The 12719-nt window shown below is 45.0% G+C and overlaps 3 protein-coding genes across 7 annotated transcripts in view; all 3 read left to right on the top strand.

Annotated features, from left to right (window-relative positions):
* Positions 1-5026, top strand: part of arhgap21a (Rho GTPase activating protein 21a) — a 77986-nt gene extending 72960 nt beyond the window's left edge. For all 5 annotated transcript variants that reach the window (XM_076761398.1, XM_076761397.1, XM_076761399.1 and 2 more), the window contains 2 exons: positions 1009-1040; positions 2220-5026. In XM_076761398.1, the coding sequence (XP_076617513.1) occupies positions 1009-1040; positions 2220-3893 (1706 nt within the window). In that variant the 3' untranslated portion in view covers positions 3894-5026. The remainder of the gene's footprint in view (positions 1-1008; positions 1041-2219) is intronic.
* Positions 5027-8041: 3015 nt separating this feature from the next.
* Positions 8042-10200, top strand: apodb (apolipoprotein Db). The gene is made up of 4 exons (XM_076761644.1): positions 8042-8165; positions 8239-8360; positions 8735-8820; positions 9558-10200. Exons 1-4 carry the CDS (start codon positions 8055-8057, stop codon positions 9788-9790), a joined length of 552 nt encoding a protein of 183 aa, XP_076617759.1. The 5' UTR covers positions 8042-8054; the 3' UTR covers positions 9791-10200.
* Positions 10201-10885: 685 nt separating this feature from the next.
* otos (otospiralin) lies at positions 10886-12347 on the top strand. Its single transcript, XM_076721379.1, has 4 exons — positions 10886-10986; positions 11164-11230; positions 11683-11706; positions 11928-12347. Exons 1-4 carry the CDS (start codon positions 10942-10944, stop codon positions 12113-12115), a joined length of 324 nt encoding a protein of 107 aa, XP_076577494.1. The 5' UTR covers positions 10886-10941; the 3' UTR covers positions 12116-12347.
* Positions 12348-12719: the final 372 nt, after the last annotated feature.

The raw sequence follows: 12719 nt of genomic DNA, 5'->3' as shown, positions 1-12719 counted from the left end.
ATTTAAGTGGCAAATGTTTGACAGTAATGTTCTTTTTTGTTCTCTCTGTGATCTTTTTCTCATAAAATACTGCAGAGTTTTACGTTCATGCCTCTAAAAGTATTCAAATAAAACAATCTGAGAAGGGAACGTCGCTCTTTGATTGAAAGGACTTGGTGCTGTCAACAAAACCAAACACACAACCAAGTGTTTAGTGTTTTAAGATTTAGTGTTAAGCAGAATCTCCTCATCTTAACCTCAATAAACCTTTTAAAAGCCTTCTGGGAGATCCGAAAAATGCATTGTCACAAACGTGATGTTGTTTTTAGCAGCTGGAGAAGAGTAGGCAGATGGTTTTCATAGGACAGCGATGACAGGATGAGAGATGAGGTTTCTGAAAGCCAAAAATGTTTGGAACCACTGGTTTATTCCACATTTCACATCTGAGAAATGTGGCTTCTTTTGTCACAAGAAGAAAAGTTTCAAACTTAGGCACGACAGAAAAAAGCATTGTTAAAACAAGCTTCATCGATTTGTGTTAGTCGACAGATCTCACGACAGGGTCCACGTCTGCATACCTGGATGTCCCATTGAACTCAACATCAGCATCCTCGTGTTGCATGGCGCATATCTGCCTCGCTGTTCTGCTGCTGTCACATGTCCATCGCTGAAGTTGCACTCAGTATCACTAAGAAACTCGGGGAAAAGATCAGCGCTGATCGTTCCCGGCTCGGACTGGACGTCCGGCTGCGCCTCAGAGTCGCGGACAGATCGCCGCCCGCCGTGTAGACGTGGATCTGAGTGTAACGTAGAGCTCGTGTGTCGCTGTGTGAAGCATGGCCTGTCGCCTCATGCCTGTGCTCACTCCTCATCAGTCTCGTCTCTTCGGTGTTTTCCACTCTCCTTCTCATCAACACGGTTCTCTCCTCCTTTTTTTTCCTCCCCGATTCATTTTCCCACGTTGCACCTCCTCGCCGCGTTGTTGTAAAATCACCTAACTTCTCCCTCTCTTCTCTCTCCTCCCCGCAGATTCACCGACTAGTGACTCAGCTAAATCAAAGGTGAGTGTGTGTGTCCAGCGTTAACGCTCTCAGGCCAGTGGTAGTGTAGGATGAGTGGAGGTAGGTGAAGAGCGGGAGAGATTCGCCTCCACCTGCAGCCAAAACCAGCATCAGATAAACTTAAAGCAACCTACGCTTAAATGTTGTTTCACCCAACTCACCAAAAAACAGCGTTTCTTACTCACCTCTTGTGGTATTTGGGTCTTTCCCTCACGTGTGCACCTTTTCTGCATCCACCTCAATACAAAGGAATAGAAAACAAGTACATTTAATGGTGGTGATTGTTGGATGAAGCGTGTTGTCCGACGAGCTGTGAGTTAAAATTAGAGTTTTTGTTAATGGAGTCTGGTGGCTTTGAGAGGACTGAGAGAACGGCTGTTTCTAGTTAGGATGGAGGTGTGGCTGACACACTGGTTTGTTTGCCTGCTGGTGCTATCAGACAACATCCAGAGGCAGTGAATGTCACATATAGAACCTTTAAGAAATCCAGCAGCAGCATCTCAGAATGACACAGTCGGGAGATAAACGTGGTAAAAATCTCAATCCATCAATTAATCGCCCAAAGTGGAAGCAGCTACAATCCACAGCTTCACATGAAATGATGGATACACTTAATATACACAAATAAAACTCTCTGCATAAGCGAGTCCACCAGACTTAAGTAAGAAAATGTGCTTTTTTTGTGATTTGGGTGAACCGACCCTTTAAGTTCAAGCAGTGAGTCGTCTGTCAGGTCCGAGCGGACAAAGCTGACTGTACATCCAGTGAGCCAGAACCTCTTTTCGTGGGATTTCTGCTTCATGATATAGATCACGCGGTTGCTTCTTATGAGATGTCAGCAGACGCAGGTGCTTTCCATCGCTGCTGCTGCGATGTGGCTGCTTCCCGTCATGCAGAGCTTGTGCAGGGATGCTTCAGTTCACGCTGCGCTGCTGTCTCTCCCGCTTCTGCTTTAAGGCCGGCATGGAAACAACAGTGTGCTCCTGTCAATGACGCCTGTTAATGTTCCTCTCTCTGTCCACTTTTCTGGTTTTGTGGTGCATCACGGGAGCAGGTGGAGTACAGGTTTAAGCTTCCAGGCAGGGTCGAAGGCTTTTTGTTCCCTCCTTGTGTTTCTTAGCATCAGAAATACTCATTTTGGTATCTTCCTGCTCTCTCTTCCTCCCCCATCGTCTGCAGGGTTCCTGGGGCTCAGGGAAGGACCAGTGCAGCCGAGAGCTCCTGGTCTCCTCCATCTTTGCTGCAGCCAGTCGCAAAAGAAAGAAGTCAAAGGAGAAGCCGCAGCCTAGCAGCTCAGACGACGATCTGGATGCCGTGTTCCCCAAGAAGGAGATCCCTGGCCAGAAGCCGAACCACCACGGCCTCCAGACTGAGGTGCAGAGCGAGGCTCGTCCAAGCCCCAACGTGAAACCCAACGCAAAGCAGCCAGCACGAGCAGAGGAGAGGAAGGAGAACGGGAGAACTGTCGAGCTCACGCCTAAAGCCAAGAGGGAGCATAGAAACTCCTTATTCCTGAAGGAGAAGACTCCACCCAGACAACCCTCACCCTCCCCGTCCCCAAATATCTCTGGCTACCAAGCAGCCCCTCAGGGGAAATCGTCCCTGTCGGATCCTCCGTCCCAGCTGGATGAAAACACCTCAGACCTCGGGACCATGAGCTCCGGAGCGTCGGTGCCGCGGTCGAGACCGAAAAAGTGGGTTTCAGGGACGTCTGCTGATCTTCCCGCGGGAGCGTTTGTCGGACTGGTTGCAGGTCCCGGGGCGTCCGCCGGTGCAGAGGTGAGCTCCATCACCTCAGACTACTCCACCACTTCCTCCATCACATTCCTGACAGGAGCGGAGTCCAGCGCCCTCAGTCCAGAGCTGCAGGGCGGCGAGGAGGCGGACGACGAACGCAGTGAGCTCATCAGCGAGGGACGACCCATGGAGACGGACAGCGAAAGTGACTTCCCTGTTTTCGCCCCGGGCGGGGGCAGCAGCCAGTCTACACCCTGCCCAGAGCAGACTCTGGAAAAGAGCGAACCAAGAGGAGGTGGAGCGGCGGAGGGGAGCACCACACCAAAACTGGAAGCACGGCGCCTTTTTCCGTCGCACAGGATGATTGAGTGTGACACCCTGTCCAGACGGTGGTCTCTGAGACAGAAAACGGACAGTGAATCATCGGTGGAGGGTGTAGCTGGCAGCGGGGAGCGCAGTGAGGGCAGAGCGGAGTCTTCCACACGGCTCTCTCGAGTCCTGGAGGTGATGAAGAAAGGGCGGTCCACGAGCAGCCTCAGCTCGTCCTCACGCAGCGAGTCGGAGCGTCCCGAACCGGCCTGGCACCTTAAGATCACCGAGCGGCTCAAATTCAGGTTACGCACGTCTGCCGATGACATGTTCACCCAGAAGAACCGAACCCCAGACGCCCGCGGGAAGAAGAAGAACATCCGCCGGAGGCACACCATGGGCGGGCAGAGAGACTTCGCAGAGCTGGCGGTCATCAACGACTGGAGGGAGCAGGGCGGCGTGGACCAGGCGGCCGAGCTCTCGGCTCTGGACCGCCTCAAGCCCAGATGTTCCTCTCAGGACTTCTCCATCCGGGACTGGATCGCCAGAGAGCGGAGCAGAGGCTCCGATTCCAGCGTCGAGGTTGCTCCCAAAGCCGTCCCCGAAGACGACCGCCCAGATGCCCAGGACGGGACTCCCGAAAGACCTCCTCCGTCTGCGTCCCCGAGCGCACAGCCGCCGCCGGGGGAGCACGTCAACGGTAGCGGGCTGCAAAGCAAAAACAAAGGCAGCCTCGGGGCCGACGCCCACCCGCACAAACTGTCTGGAGCGCAGGTGGTCCGCTCACGGTTCTACCAGTATCTGTGAAACAGCAAGAGAGGCTTCGTCTGGTGTTTGTACGGATTAAAAACAAAAAAACAGAATGAATGCGTGAATGTGCGAATGTGGGTATTTTAGCTGAGGTTACTGCACAATATTTTTTCTACAAAGTATACTTTATGTAATCTACTGTACATACTGTGTATAGGCTTACGTGATCGTTACTGGAATAATGCTGAAGAGATGTTTATGTGTAATTCCACTGACTTGTCGGCCATACTGGAAGAGACGTGGAGAAAACTCGGACTTGAACGCAGCTTCATGCGAGAATGTGACTCTGCTGTCGGCGTGTGGCGTTTAAGGGACAGACATGGACTGGACTGGAGGAACCGGTGCGGTTCTTCCTGTTATAAGCGGTATGAAGAATGTATTACTCCTATGGACTAACACTAGTTGCTTGTGACAATATTGTCATCTTCAAAACATGTATGTGTGTTTTTTGTTGCCTGTACTTGAAGTAAGTGGATGTAACTGAGGGCTGCGTTCTGAGCTGAGTGCTGTGGGAAGTTTGTTTTTCACAGCACAGACACAACAGCCAGATATTAGCTTGAGGGACTGGAGGATTATTATAGTTTTATCAAATAAAGACTGAAAAGAAACCGTAATGAAATGCTGATACTATAGTATGTAATGCTTGGTACAGTAGTTTTTATTTCCAAACTTTGTCCAGTTATAGTCCAAAAAGTAAGTTTTTACATATGTGCGAAAAAGTGCCTCTTTTCTTTTCCCTTTTTTTAAAAACTGTTTTTACCAACAGTTGTCAAGACAAAATAAATTTTAAAAGCGTTTTTAGAGAGAGAATAACCTCACAGGCATTCCAGAGTTTTTTGTTTCGTGGTCTTTCCTGTTTTTAGTTAAACTCACGGTGACATCGGAGCATTCAAAATCATGTCTTTTCATCATACTTTTACTTGCCCCCCTCCCCCCCCCGAATTTTTCATGTGCAGTAAAATGCATGGGCGCTTGAAACCTGGGAGTAAAGAAAAAAACAAAAAAAACACACACTTTAAAACTGCATGAGACAATGTTTTCTGGACAGTGAACATCTCGCCTGTGTGCAGCAGAACATGGGTGCATTGCCCTCCCTCAACAAACACTGGAAATAAATAATCTTTATTAGATCCTCGTGTCTGTTTGGTGTCCTTGTTTTATACCCTCGAAACATTTGGAAAGAATAAAAGACGTCTTGATCTTTGCCAAATTGCCTTCGTATTTATGTTTATGCTTTCTATGTTTGCTGAGGAGGTCACATTGATTGATTTAGTGAAAGGAGCCTGTTGCGTCTACTCGAAATGTTAGAAATAATAGATGAGCTAAAGAGATGAGTGCAGTGTGATGTGCTGTATGTAAACAGTATTTTAGTGTAGTATAGTACATGTTTTAATCGATCGATCCCTTTGAAAAACAACAAAAATCCATCCAATCTGTGTCTATTTTGAAGGTTTTGGAGCAATAAATCATGCCGAATTCCAGGTGGCGTAAATGTAAATTATATAAAGGATCATACATTTGACAAGTTTGGGTTTGATTTCTTAAAAATAAACAAATTACTGCTATATAGAATAACCTTTTCCCAACATAACTAACGTAAAATAAGGGACTCGTGGAGTCATTTTGAGTAAACACCTGTGTGTTTACCTTCCAGGAGATCTGAGATGCGGTTTCTAATCAGTGTGTGAGGCTGAACTGGCTGCACTCGAACCAGGTTTTATATCTGGTTCACAGTCTGCTGACAGCATTTTGCACCTCCAAGAGAAGAAAAGTCAACTGAGGTCGACATCAGAGGGAAGAAGCTAAGCGAGAGCAGATGAATGTCTGATTTGAAGCCTGTGTGTGTGAGCGCGCTGAGGCTTAATGAGCACAGATTTACACTGGAAGCTGCTTCTGACACTGACTTGAATTATCTACAGAGAAGTTACAGCAGTTAGCTCATCCTGCTGGGAGATGACATTCCCAGAAAACATGACTGGAAATAGTATTTCTAAGTGGCTGTTTGCCCAGTGACAGATTAAGACTTTTTATTTATGTATTTATTATCAGTTGGCAGCACTCTGGCATCATTCAGCACAGACTTATGTATAAAAAGTAAAACATAAATAAACATACCAATAATCTAAAGTTACTATTGTATGTAAAGAAATGTTTTTCTTACTTTGGCGCCATCTGCTGGTGTCAAGAAGAAGCCCGGTGTACAGCAATGCACTACAAGAAAAAAAGAAAAACTTCATTTAAATCACATCCTTAATATCCACTTTACAACAGAAACACTAAATTAAAACTATTACATAAAGTCCAGCAAATAAAAGTACAGAATGAAAGAGTAACGATAGAAGTAAGATAAAGTAGAATAGAATAAAATAAAGTGGGACCACACACAGTGGAAAACGCTGGAGTGGAAAAGTTTTACCCATCAGATCAACAACAGAAAGACATCAACATGAATTTCAGCGAATAGTTTATGAAATCCCAAATTTAGTAACTTTGGGGTTAAAAAACATAACTGATAAAACTTTAATCAGGTGAAACTCTGTAATGATGATGAAGCAAATAAAGATTAAAAAAAAAAAAAAAAGGAGATGAACGAGTGAAATACTTCCTCACAGCCTCCGCATTGTCACATCGTGGGAATGTGCGCGTGATGATAATTTCGCCTAACGAGCAGCCTCGTGCTGCCGGAGTGACGTAACGTGAAGGTGAACGCGCGGTCTGTCGGGAGAGCTCGAGACACTTTACCCTCTTCAGCATCGTCATCGGCAGCAGCTGCAGCGTCTGCCCTCCACACCTGAGGTAAGAGACGTTCACTGCGCGGCGGAATTATCCCGACGTGAACAGTTTTTAATGAACGCTCCTTCGAAACGGATAATTATCTGAAGTTTGTTTCACTTTTATCCTCTGTGGTCCTAAATTAGTGTTTTTCTGTGATATTTCACAGCCGCAGCCTTAACTTCAGACTGAAATCCAATGAGAAACTATTAAATTTATATGATAAATATATGTATAATAAGTGTTTTGTTATTGTTATGAAGTCGTTTCACCTGCTGAACGAAGCAGCCTATTGGCCAGTTACGAAGCTCTTACGTGAAACCAGAAGAACAGGTGTGGCGGCATGTGAATGTATGCGAAAAAGACAAAAGAGAAGAGACAAAAGACAATCTGATACTCAGCTGTCCAATGAGAGACGTTTTCTGGCGTGTTTCTCACTCTGATCTTATTTCAGAAAACCATGAACTCTCAGTCGAGTGTTTCACGGCTCTGTGAGGAACAACAGGAGATAAAAATCTGAATACTTTCAAGTGTTAAAGGTCAAGACAACACCTTCTCTAGACTGCTTTGTTCTCTAGAACTTTTCAGGAGAATTCATCTAAAGCTTTGGCATAAAACACTCACTCTCTCCTCTATTCAGGCCTACATCTAACTTTATTCAGAACTGCATTATGCTTGTCTCTTATTTTGGACATAACAGCTGCAAAAAGACAGATTTGTGGTTGTTTTATTGGCTGGTTTGTCTCGTAGAGGTGCAGAATGGGGACAAATTTAGAGGTAAAAACCAACATGTGTGTCTCAGTAAGGTGTTGGACCAGGACTGGATTCAGGACTGCAAACCAAATCAATGCAGCAGAACCAGAGATATCTTTTTTCATTCCATGCATTCTTCTCACTTGTCAACACCTGGTGCCTACATTTCCCACAATGCAACCTGAGCGTTGACAGTTCAGTTTAAGATATGTGTTTTGTGCTAATAGCAGCTAATGTAGCTTCGAGCTGGTAGCCTCAAACACAGATGAGGCTGCAAATAAATTGCAATATTATATCAATAAAACTTTATTGATCCTCAGGGGAAATTCATCTACCCAGCAATATATAAAGTAAAATATGTACACATTAAGACATTAATAATTCAACAGTCTGAAATGGAGCATTCTGCATAATGAGTACTTTTACTTTCAGTACATTAAGTATATTTTGATGATATAATGCTGTTTTAAATGCAGGACTTTTACTTGTTGGGAGTATTAATACATCCTGATATTGCCACCTCTACTCACTAAAAGCTCTGAGCACCTCCTCCTCTGAGCAGCGGTGCTCCTCAGCTCCTGAACGTGAGCTCCTCTTTAGCTGCTTTAACCTTCCCTCCTCTCTGAAGGAACAATGGCTGCTGTCTACCTCGTCCTCCTGCTGATCCCTCTGGTGTCGGCACAGACCTATCACTGGGGTCCCTGTCCTACTCCGGTGGTGCAGCCCAACTTCAACCTGCAGCAGGTAAACACACATAAAAACGCTCATTCAAACACACCTGACCCGCGCAGAACTGACGGAGCCTGTGTGTTCACAGTACCTGGGCAGGTGGTATGAGATCGAGAAGCTCCCGGCTTCCTTCGAGAGAGGAAAGTGCATCGAGGCCAACTACTCCGTGAGGAGAGACGGCACCATCCGGGTGCTGAACTCTCAGTTCTAGTGAGTACTGACGATGCAAAGTAAATGCAAAGCTAGGGCCAGTTAGCTTAGCTTAGCATAAAGAACAGGGTAAAGTAAGGGGAAACGGCTAGCATGGCTCTGTTTGAAGGTAACAAACTCCGCCTACCAGCACCTTTAAAGCTCACTCATTAACCCTGTCGGTGGCTAACATCATGAAACCGTCACAGTTTGCTTTGATTAAGGCACCGAAACCACTCGGAGGTATATATCATGGTTTTACACCTGGTTTTCTGGTGAGGTCGGGTCATTTTCCACTTATCTCTTCCTCACTTGAATATTTAGCATGTAGCTCTGCTTTGGCGCATTCTTCATATGAGCTTGATAAAGTAAAAACGTGATTGTTTCTTTCTCAGTAAAGACAAGGTGAGGGTAGCGGAGGGGACAGCAGTGGTTCAGGACCTGAGAGAACCTGCCAAACTCGGGGTCAGCTTCTCGTATTGTAAGTACTCTTCATCCTTACGCTCTTCCTATTTTTTGTCATCTTTGCCATCGTCTTCCTCTTCTGTCGTCTTTGAAAGCGTTGATTTACTGTTAGAGGAAGTCAAGCATCTTTGAGCGAGTCGTATTATTAAAATCGTGATGTGGTTCCTTCTAAAGCTGTAGAGACGTAACTGCTTCATTCGCAGACTTTGCACTCATCACTTAGCTTATCTGAGGACAAATACTTTGTGAATGACGATGCATCAGCTGACACATGATGCAGGGGCCTCACTGGATTTGTAACGTCAACGACAACGAGCCGGTCTGTCCGTCTGTGAATCATCTGTTCTGGACTAACGAGGCATCAGTAGATGTTTACGTCCTTTTTCAGCCGACTTCAGCATTACGACACTGACGCAGAGGTGTCCAGGTTCAAGCCTGACCCCTCAGAGTGTGAGCCACAGGGAATGATGTTGAGACCGTCATGGACGGTCCAGCAGGCCTCAGTGCTCGGTCGTTATATTTCCAGTCGTGCTAGCAGTGTAGCTGCAGGGATGGCAATGCTGGTCAGTCCACTTTGGTCCAAGCGGTGAATATCTCACAATTACTTGAGGGATTGCGATGATGAGTCCGACCATATTGTGTTACACGGATTTATTTTGTAACTGAATTCATAGACTCTGCTTTAGTACTATGATGTACAGTCAAATAATCCAGATCATCTCCCTCTTACGTCTTTCCGGCTTTTGCTCCCAGTTACTCCCTACAGCCCCTACTGGATCGTGACCACTGACTACACCAGCCTGTCCGTCGTGTACTCTTGCACGGACATCCTGCGCTTGTTCCACGTGGACTACGCCTGGATCCTCAGCCGGTCACGCTTCCTGCCTCCAGAGACGGTGCGGTACGCCAAACAGCTGCTGATCAGCGAAGGGATCGACCTGTTCAGGATGAAGCCGACAGATCAGACGGGCTGCAAGGATAACTAGGGATTCGTGGTGGCTTCCACCCACTCTGCATCTCACTGTTGCTGCCTTTTCATTTTTTGCATTTTAAAGATGCTGAAATAGAAATTTAAAATAAAAAATAAATGCACTTAGTCAACTATTAATGACATAATGTGAGTAAAACATTAGCTTGTGGAATTTAATTCAAACACCATCCTGATGTTGATGTTGTTGTAGTTCAATCTGCTGTACAACAGATAAGGAAACACTTGTTTTTTTAAAATATATTTTTAGATTTTAATTCTGTAGTAACTGCTCAGTGCCTACATTACATCAACACCAAAGCTCAATGAACTTACTTACTTTTCATTGTGAATGTGTTGGATTCATTATTCTCTTAGATGATACGAACAAGCATATTTGTGGTGATGGCATAAAAAAAAAAAAACATGAAGGTGAGTTCTTTGTTTATTAAAGCTGTATTCATTTAACTGTTGTTTGGTCATTTATCTGCTGAGCTTTGGACTTTTCTTTTCATGCTACTTTGTACTAATATTCCACTACAGTTCAGAAGGAAATGTATTTTTACTACAATTATTGGACAGTTTTAGTCACAAAATACTTTACAAATGAAGATTTTTGCACAAAAAAAAACATAAAGAGCTCATAAAATCACAACCCTGAAGATTTATTTTGTGACCCCTTGGAGGGCTGGACCCCTAAGTTAAGGACTGCTGGACTAAACTACAGAACTTCACTGTAAGAGGTCCTTAAAAACAGCTGCTGACTGCAGGAGCTGGTTTAAGTCTTTGTACTGCTCTGATTGTGAAACCGAGTTTGAGCACAAAAATTCTCAAGTGGCAAAGAGTTGAACTAAAATGGGTGTGTCTGAAATTTACCTCTAAAATTAAGACATGTAATGTGATACTGACAAATACATACCAACAAATGGGTCTCAGCTAAGTGCTAATCAGTGCAGTGAGAGGGCACTGCATGTGTGGACAGAGATTTATTCCACCGGAAATAAAAAGGAAGGGCTTCTGTGTCAACGCAGTCTAATCTGGGCATGGCTTGGCTGTGTGTGTGTGTGTGTGTGTGTGTGTGTGTGTGTGTGTGTGTGTGTGTGTGTGTGTGTGGGTCCACTCTTCCTCTGCTGAACCCCTCACACACCACAGACCACAGTGGACCAGCAGATGAACAGCAGCACCTCTCTGCACGCCGTCACAAGCCGCTTACAGGTAAACATCTGCTGCAATCTCAGCCGCCTCGATCGATTTACTCTTAATGTTACGATGAACTTCAAGGAGAGAGAGTGTTTTTTTTAGGAATGAGTGAAATGTCCATGTTTATGCAATATTTGATGCATGATAGACTGAGCTTTGGGTTAAAACCTGGAGGCATTTCTGTTGGTTTAGGAGGGCAAGATGAAGCTGCTGGTCTGGCTCAGTGTTCTCTTCTGCCTTGTTGCCTGTCAGCTCAGCGGTGAGTCTCTATTTTCACTCTGTAAATTATACTTCAGCTTTAAGGCGACAGTTGGCATGCTGAACCAGAGGTTTAGTCTGTTTGTGCAGTGAAACTGTGTACTGGTGAAGTACTGAAAGCCAGTTTGATGTATGCATGCAGTAGTTCTTATTAACTATGAATCATGAGTGACTCTCCCACACGTGAAGGTGCTGCATCTACAGAATATGTGTTTCTGGTGACTGCATGTGAACAAAGGCGGCTGTGTGTGTGTGTGTGTGTGTGTGTGTGTGTGTGTGTGTGTGTGTGTGTGTGAGAGAGAAGCTCAGTAATAATATTTGAGGAGGGAGCAGGTATCCTGCAGCCCTCTGGGAGAAAGCTCACTTTTCCACCCTTGAATCCCGTCTTTGTACTTGGGAAGCCTTGGAATGCCTGGGAATGTTAATTTCTCCTCCTCTCTCTCCTCCTCACAGAGGCCAGAGTCATCCCAGAAGGAGGTACTGTACATAAATAACCTTCTCTCCTTTTAGATGCCTTCATATTTTGCAACCAACACCAAATACCTCAGATATCACAGTTTTCCATCTGTCGCACTTCCTCTTCTGTTTAATTCAACTTGAAATCCAAAAATGAATGAATCAGCTTTCTCTTTGACTTCTAACATTTTGGCAGTCTTATGTGGTCTCCTGCTGATCTCTGACCTGCTGTGTGTCTTCAGTGCCGTACGATGAACCACCAGCTGTTCCCTACTGGCCTTACTCCACCTCTGACTTCTGGAACTACATCGAATACTTCAGATCCATCGGCGCCTACAACCACATCAACGAGATGGCCCGGGCCTTCTTCGCCCACCAGCACCTCGGAGACACCCTGGGATATGAGACCAACGCGGGGCACGAACACTGAAAGGGGAGCTGGATGGAGCCAGGAGGGAGCTGTGGAGTTAGCCCACGGAAATAAAAAGCAATGCGTTTTTTATCCTGACAGAAAGATTATGAGGAAGTTATTGTAGAAGCAAAATGAGCTGAAGAAAAGGTGTAGCATAGCAAGTGTATCACTGTTTGTAGTGTAGCCATTAACATAGAACACAAAAGCAGAGTATGTAGCCCTTTTGTAGGATTGAATAACACCTTCATGTAATGTGCCATGAATAAAACATTTTCCAAATACGAAATGATGTCCTCTTTCTTTGAAGGAACCCTTGTGGTATGAAAGGAAATACAAAATACTCTGTTAAAATTCCACACTGAAGCATCGGTATTAATAATCTAATAATGTCACATATAATAATAAATCAGTCAGAGGACGTTTTACTGCAGAATGAGTACTTTTGATATCCTGGCTATATTTTACTGCACTTTTACTTAAGTAGGGTTGAAATGCAGGAGTTTTAAGTATTTTTAAATCGTTACAACGTTGTTGGTACTTTTACTCGAATAAAAGGTCTGAACACTGTTTCCACCACTGATATGGGCAAACATTTCCATGGCTAATATGACTAAAATGTAAG

Source organism: Chaetodon auriga, chromosome 21, assembly GCF_051107435.1.
Source record: "Chaetodon auriga isolate fChaAug3 chromosome 21, fChaAug3.hap1, whole genome shotgun sequence".
Lineage (NCBI taxonomy): Eukaryota > Metazoa > Chordata > Actinopteri > Chaetodontiformes > Chaetodontidae > Chaetodon > Chaetodon auriga.
The sequence above is the reverse complement of the archived record's forward strand: the minus strand, read 5'-3'. Positions and strand labels throughout refer to the sequence as shown.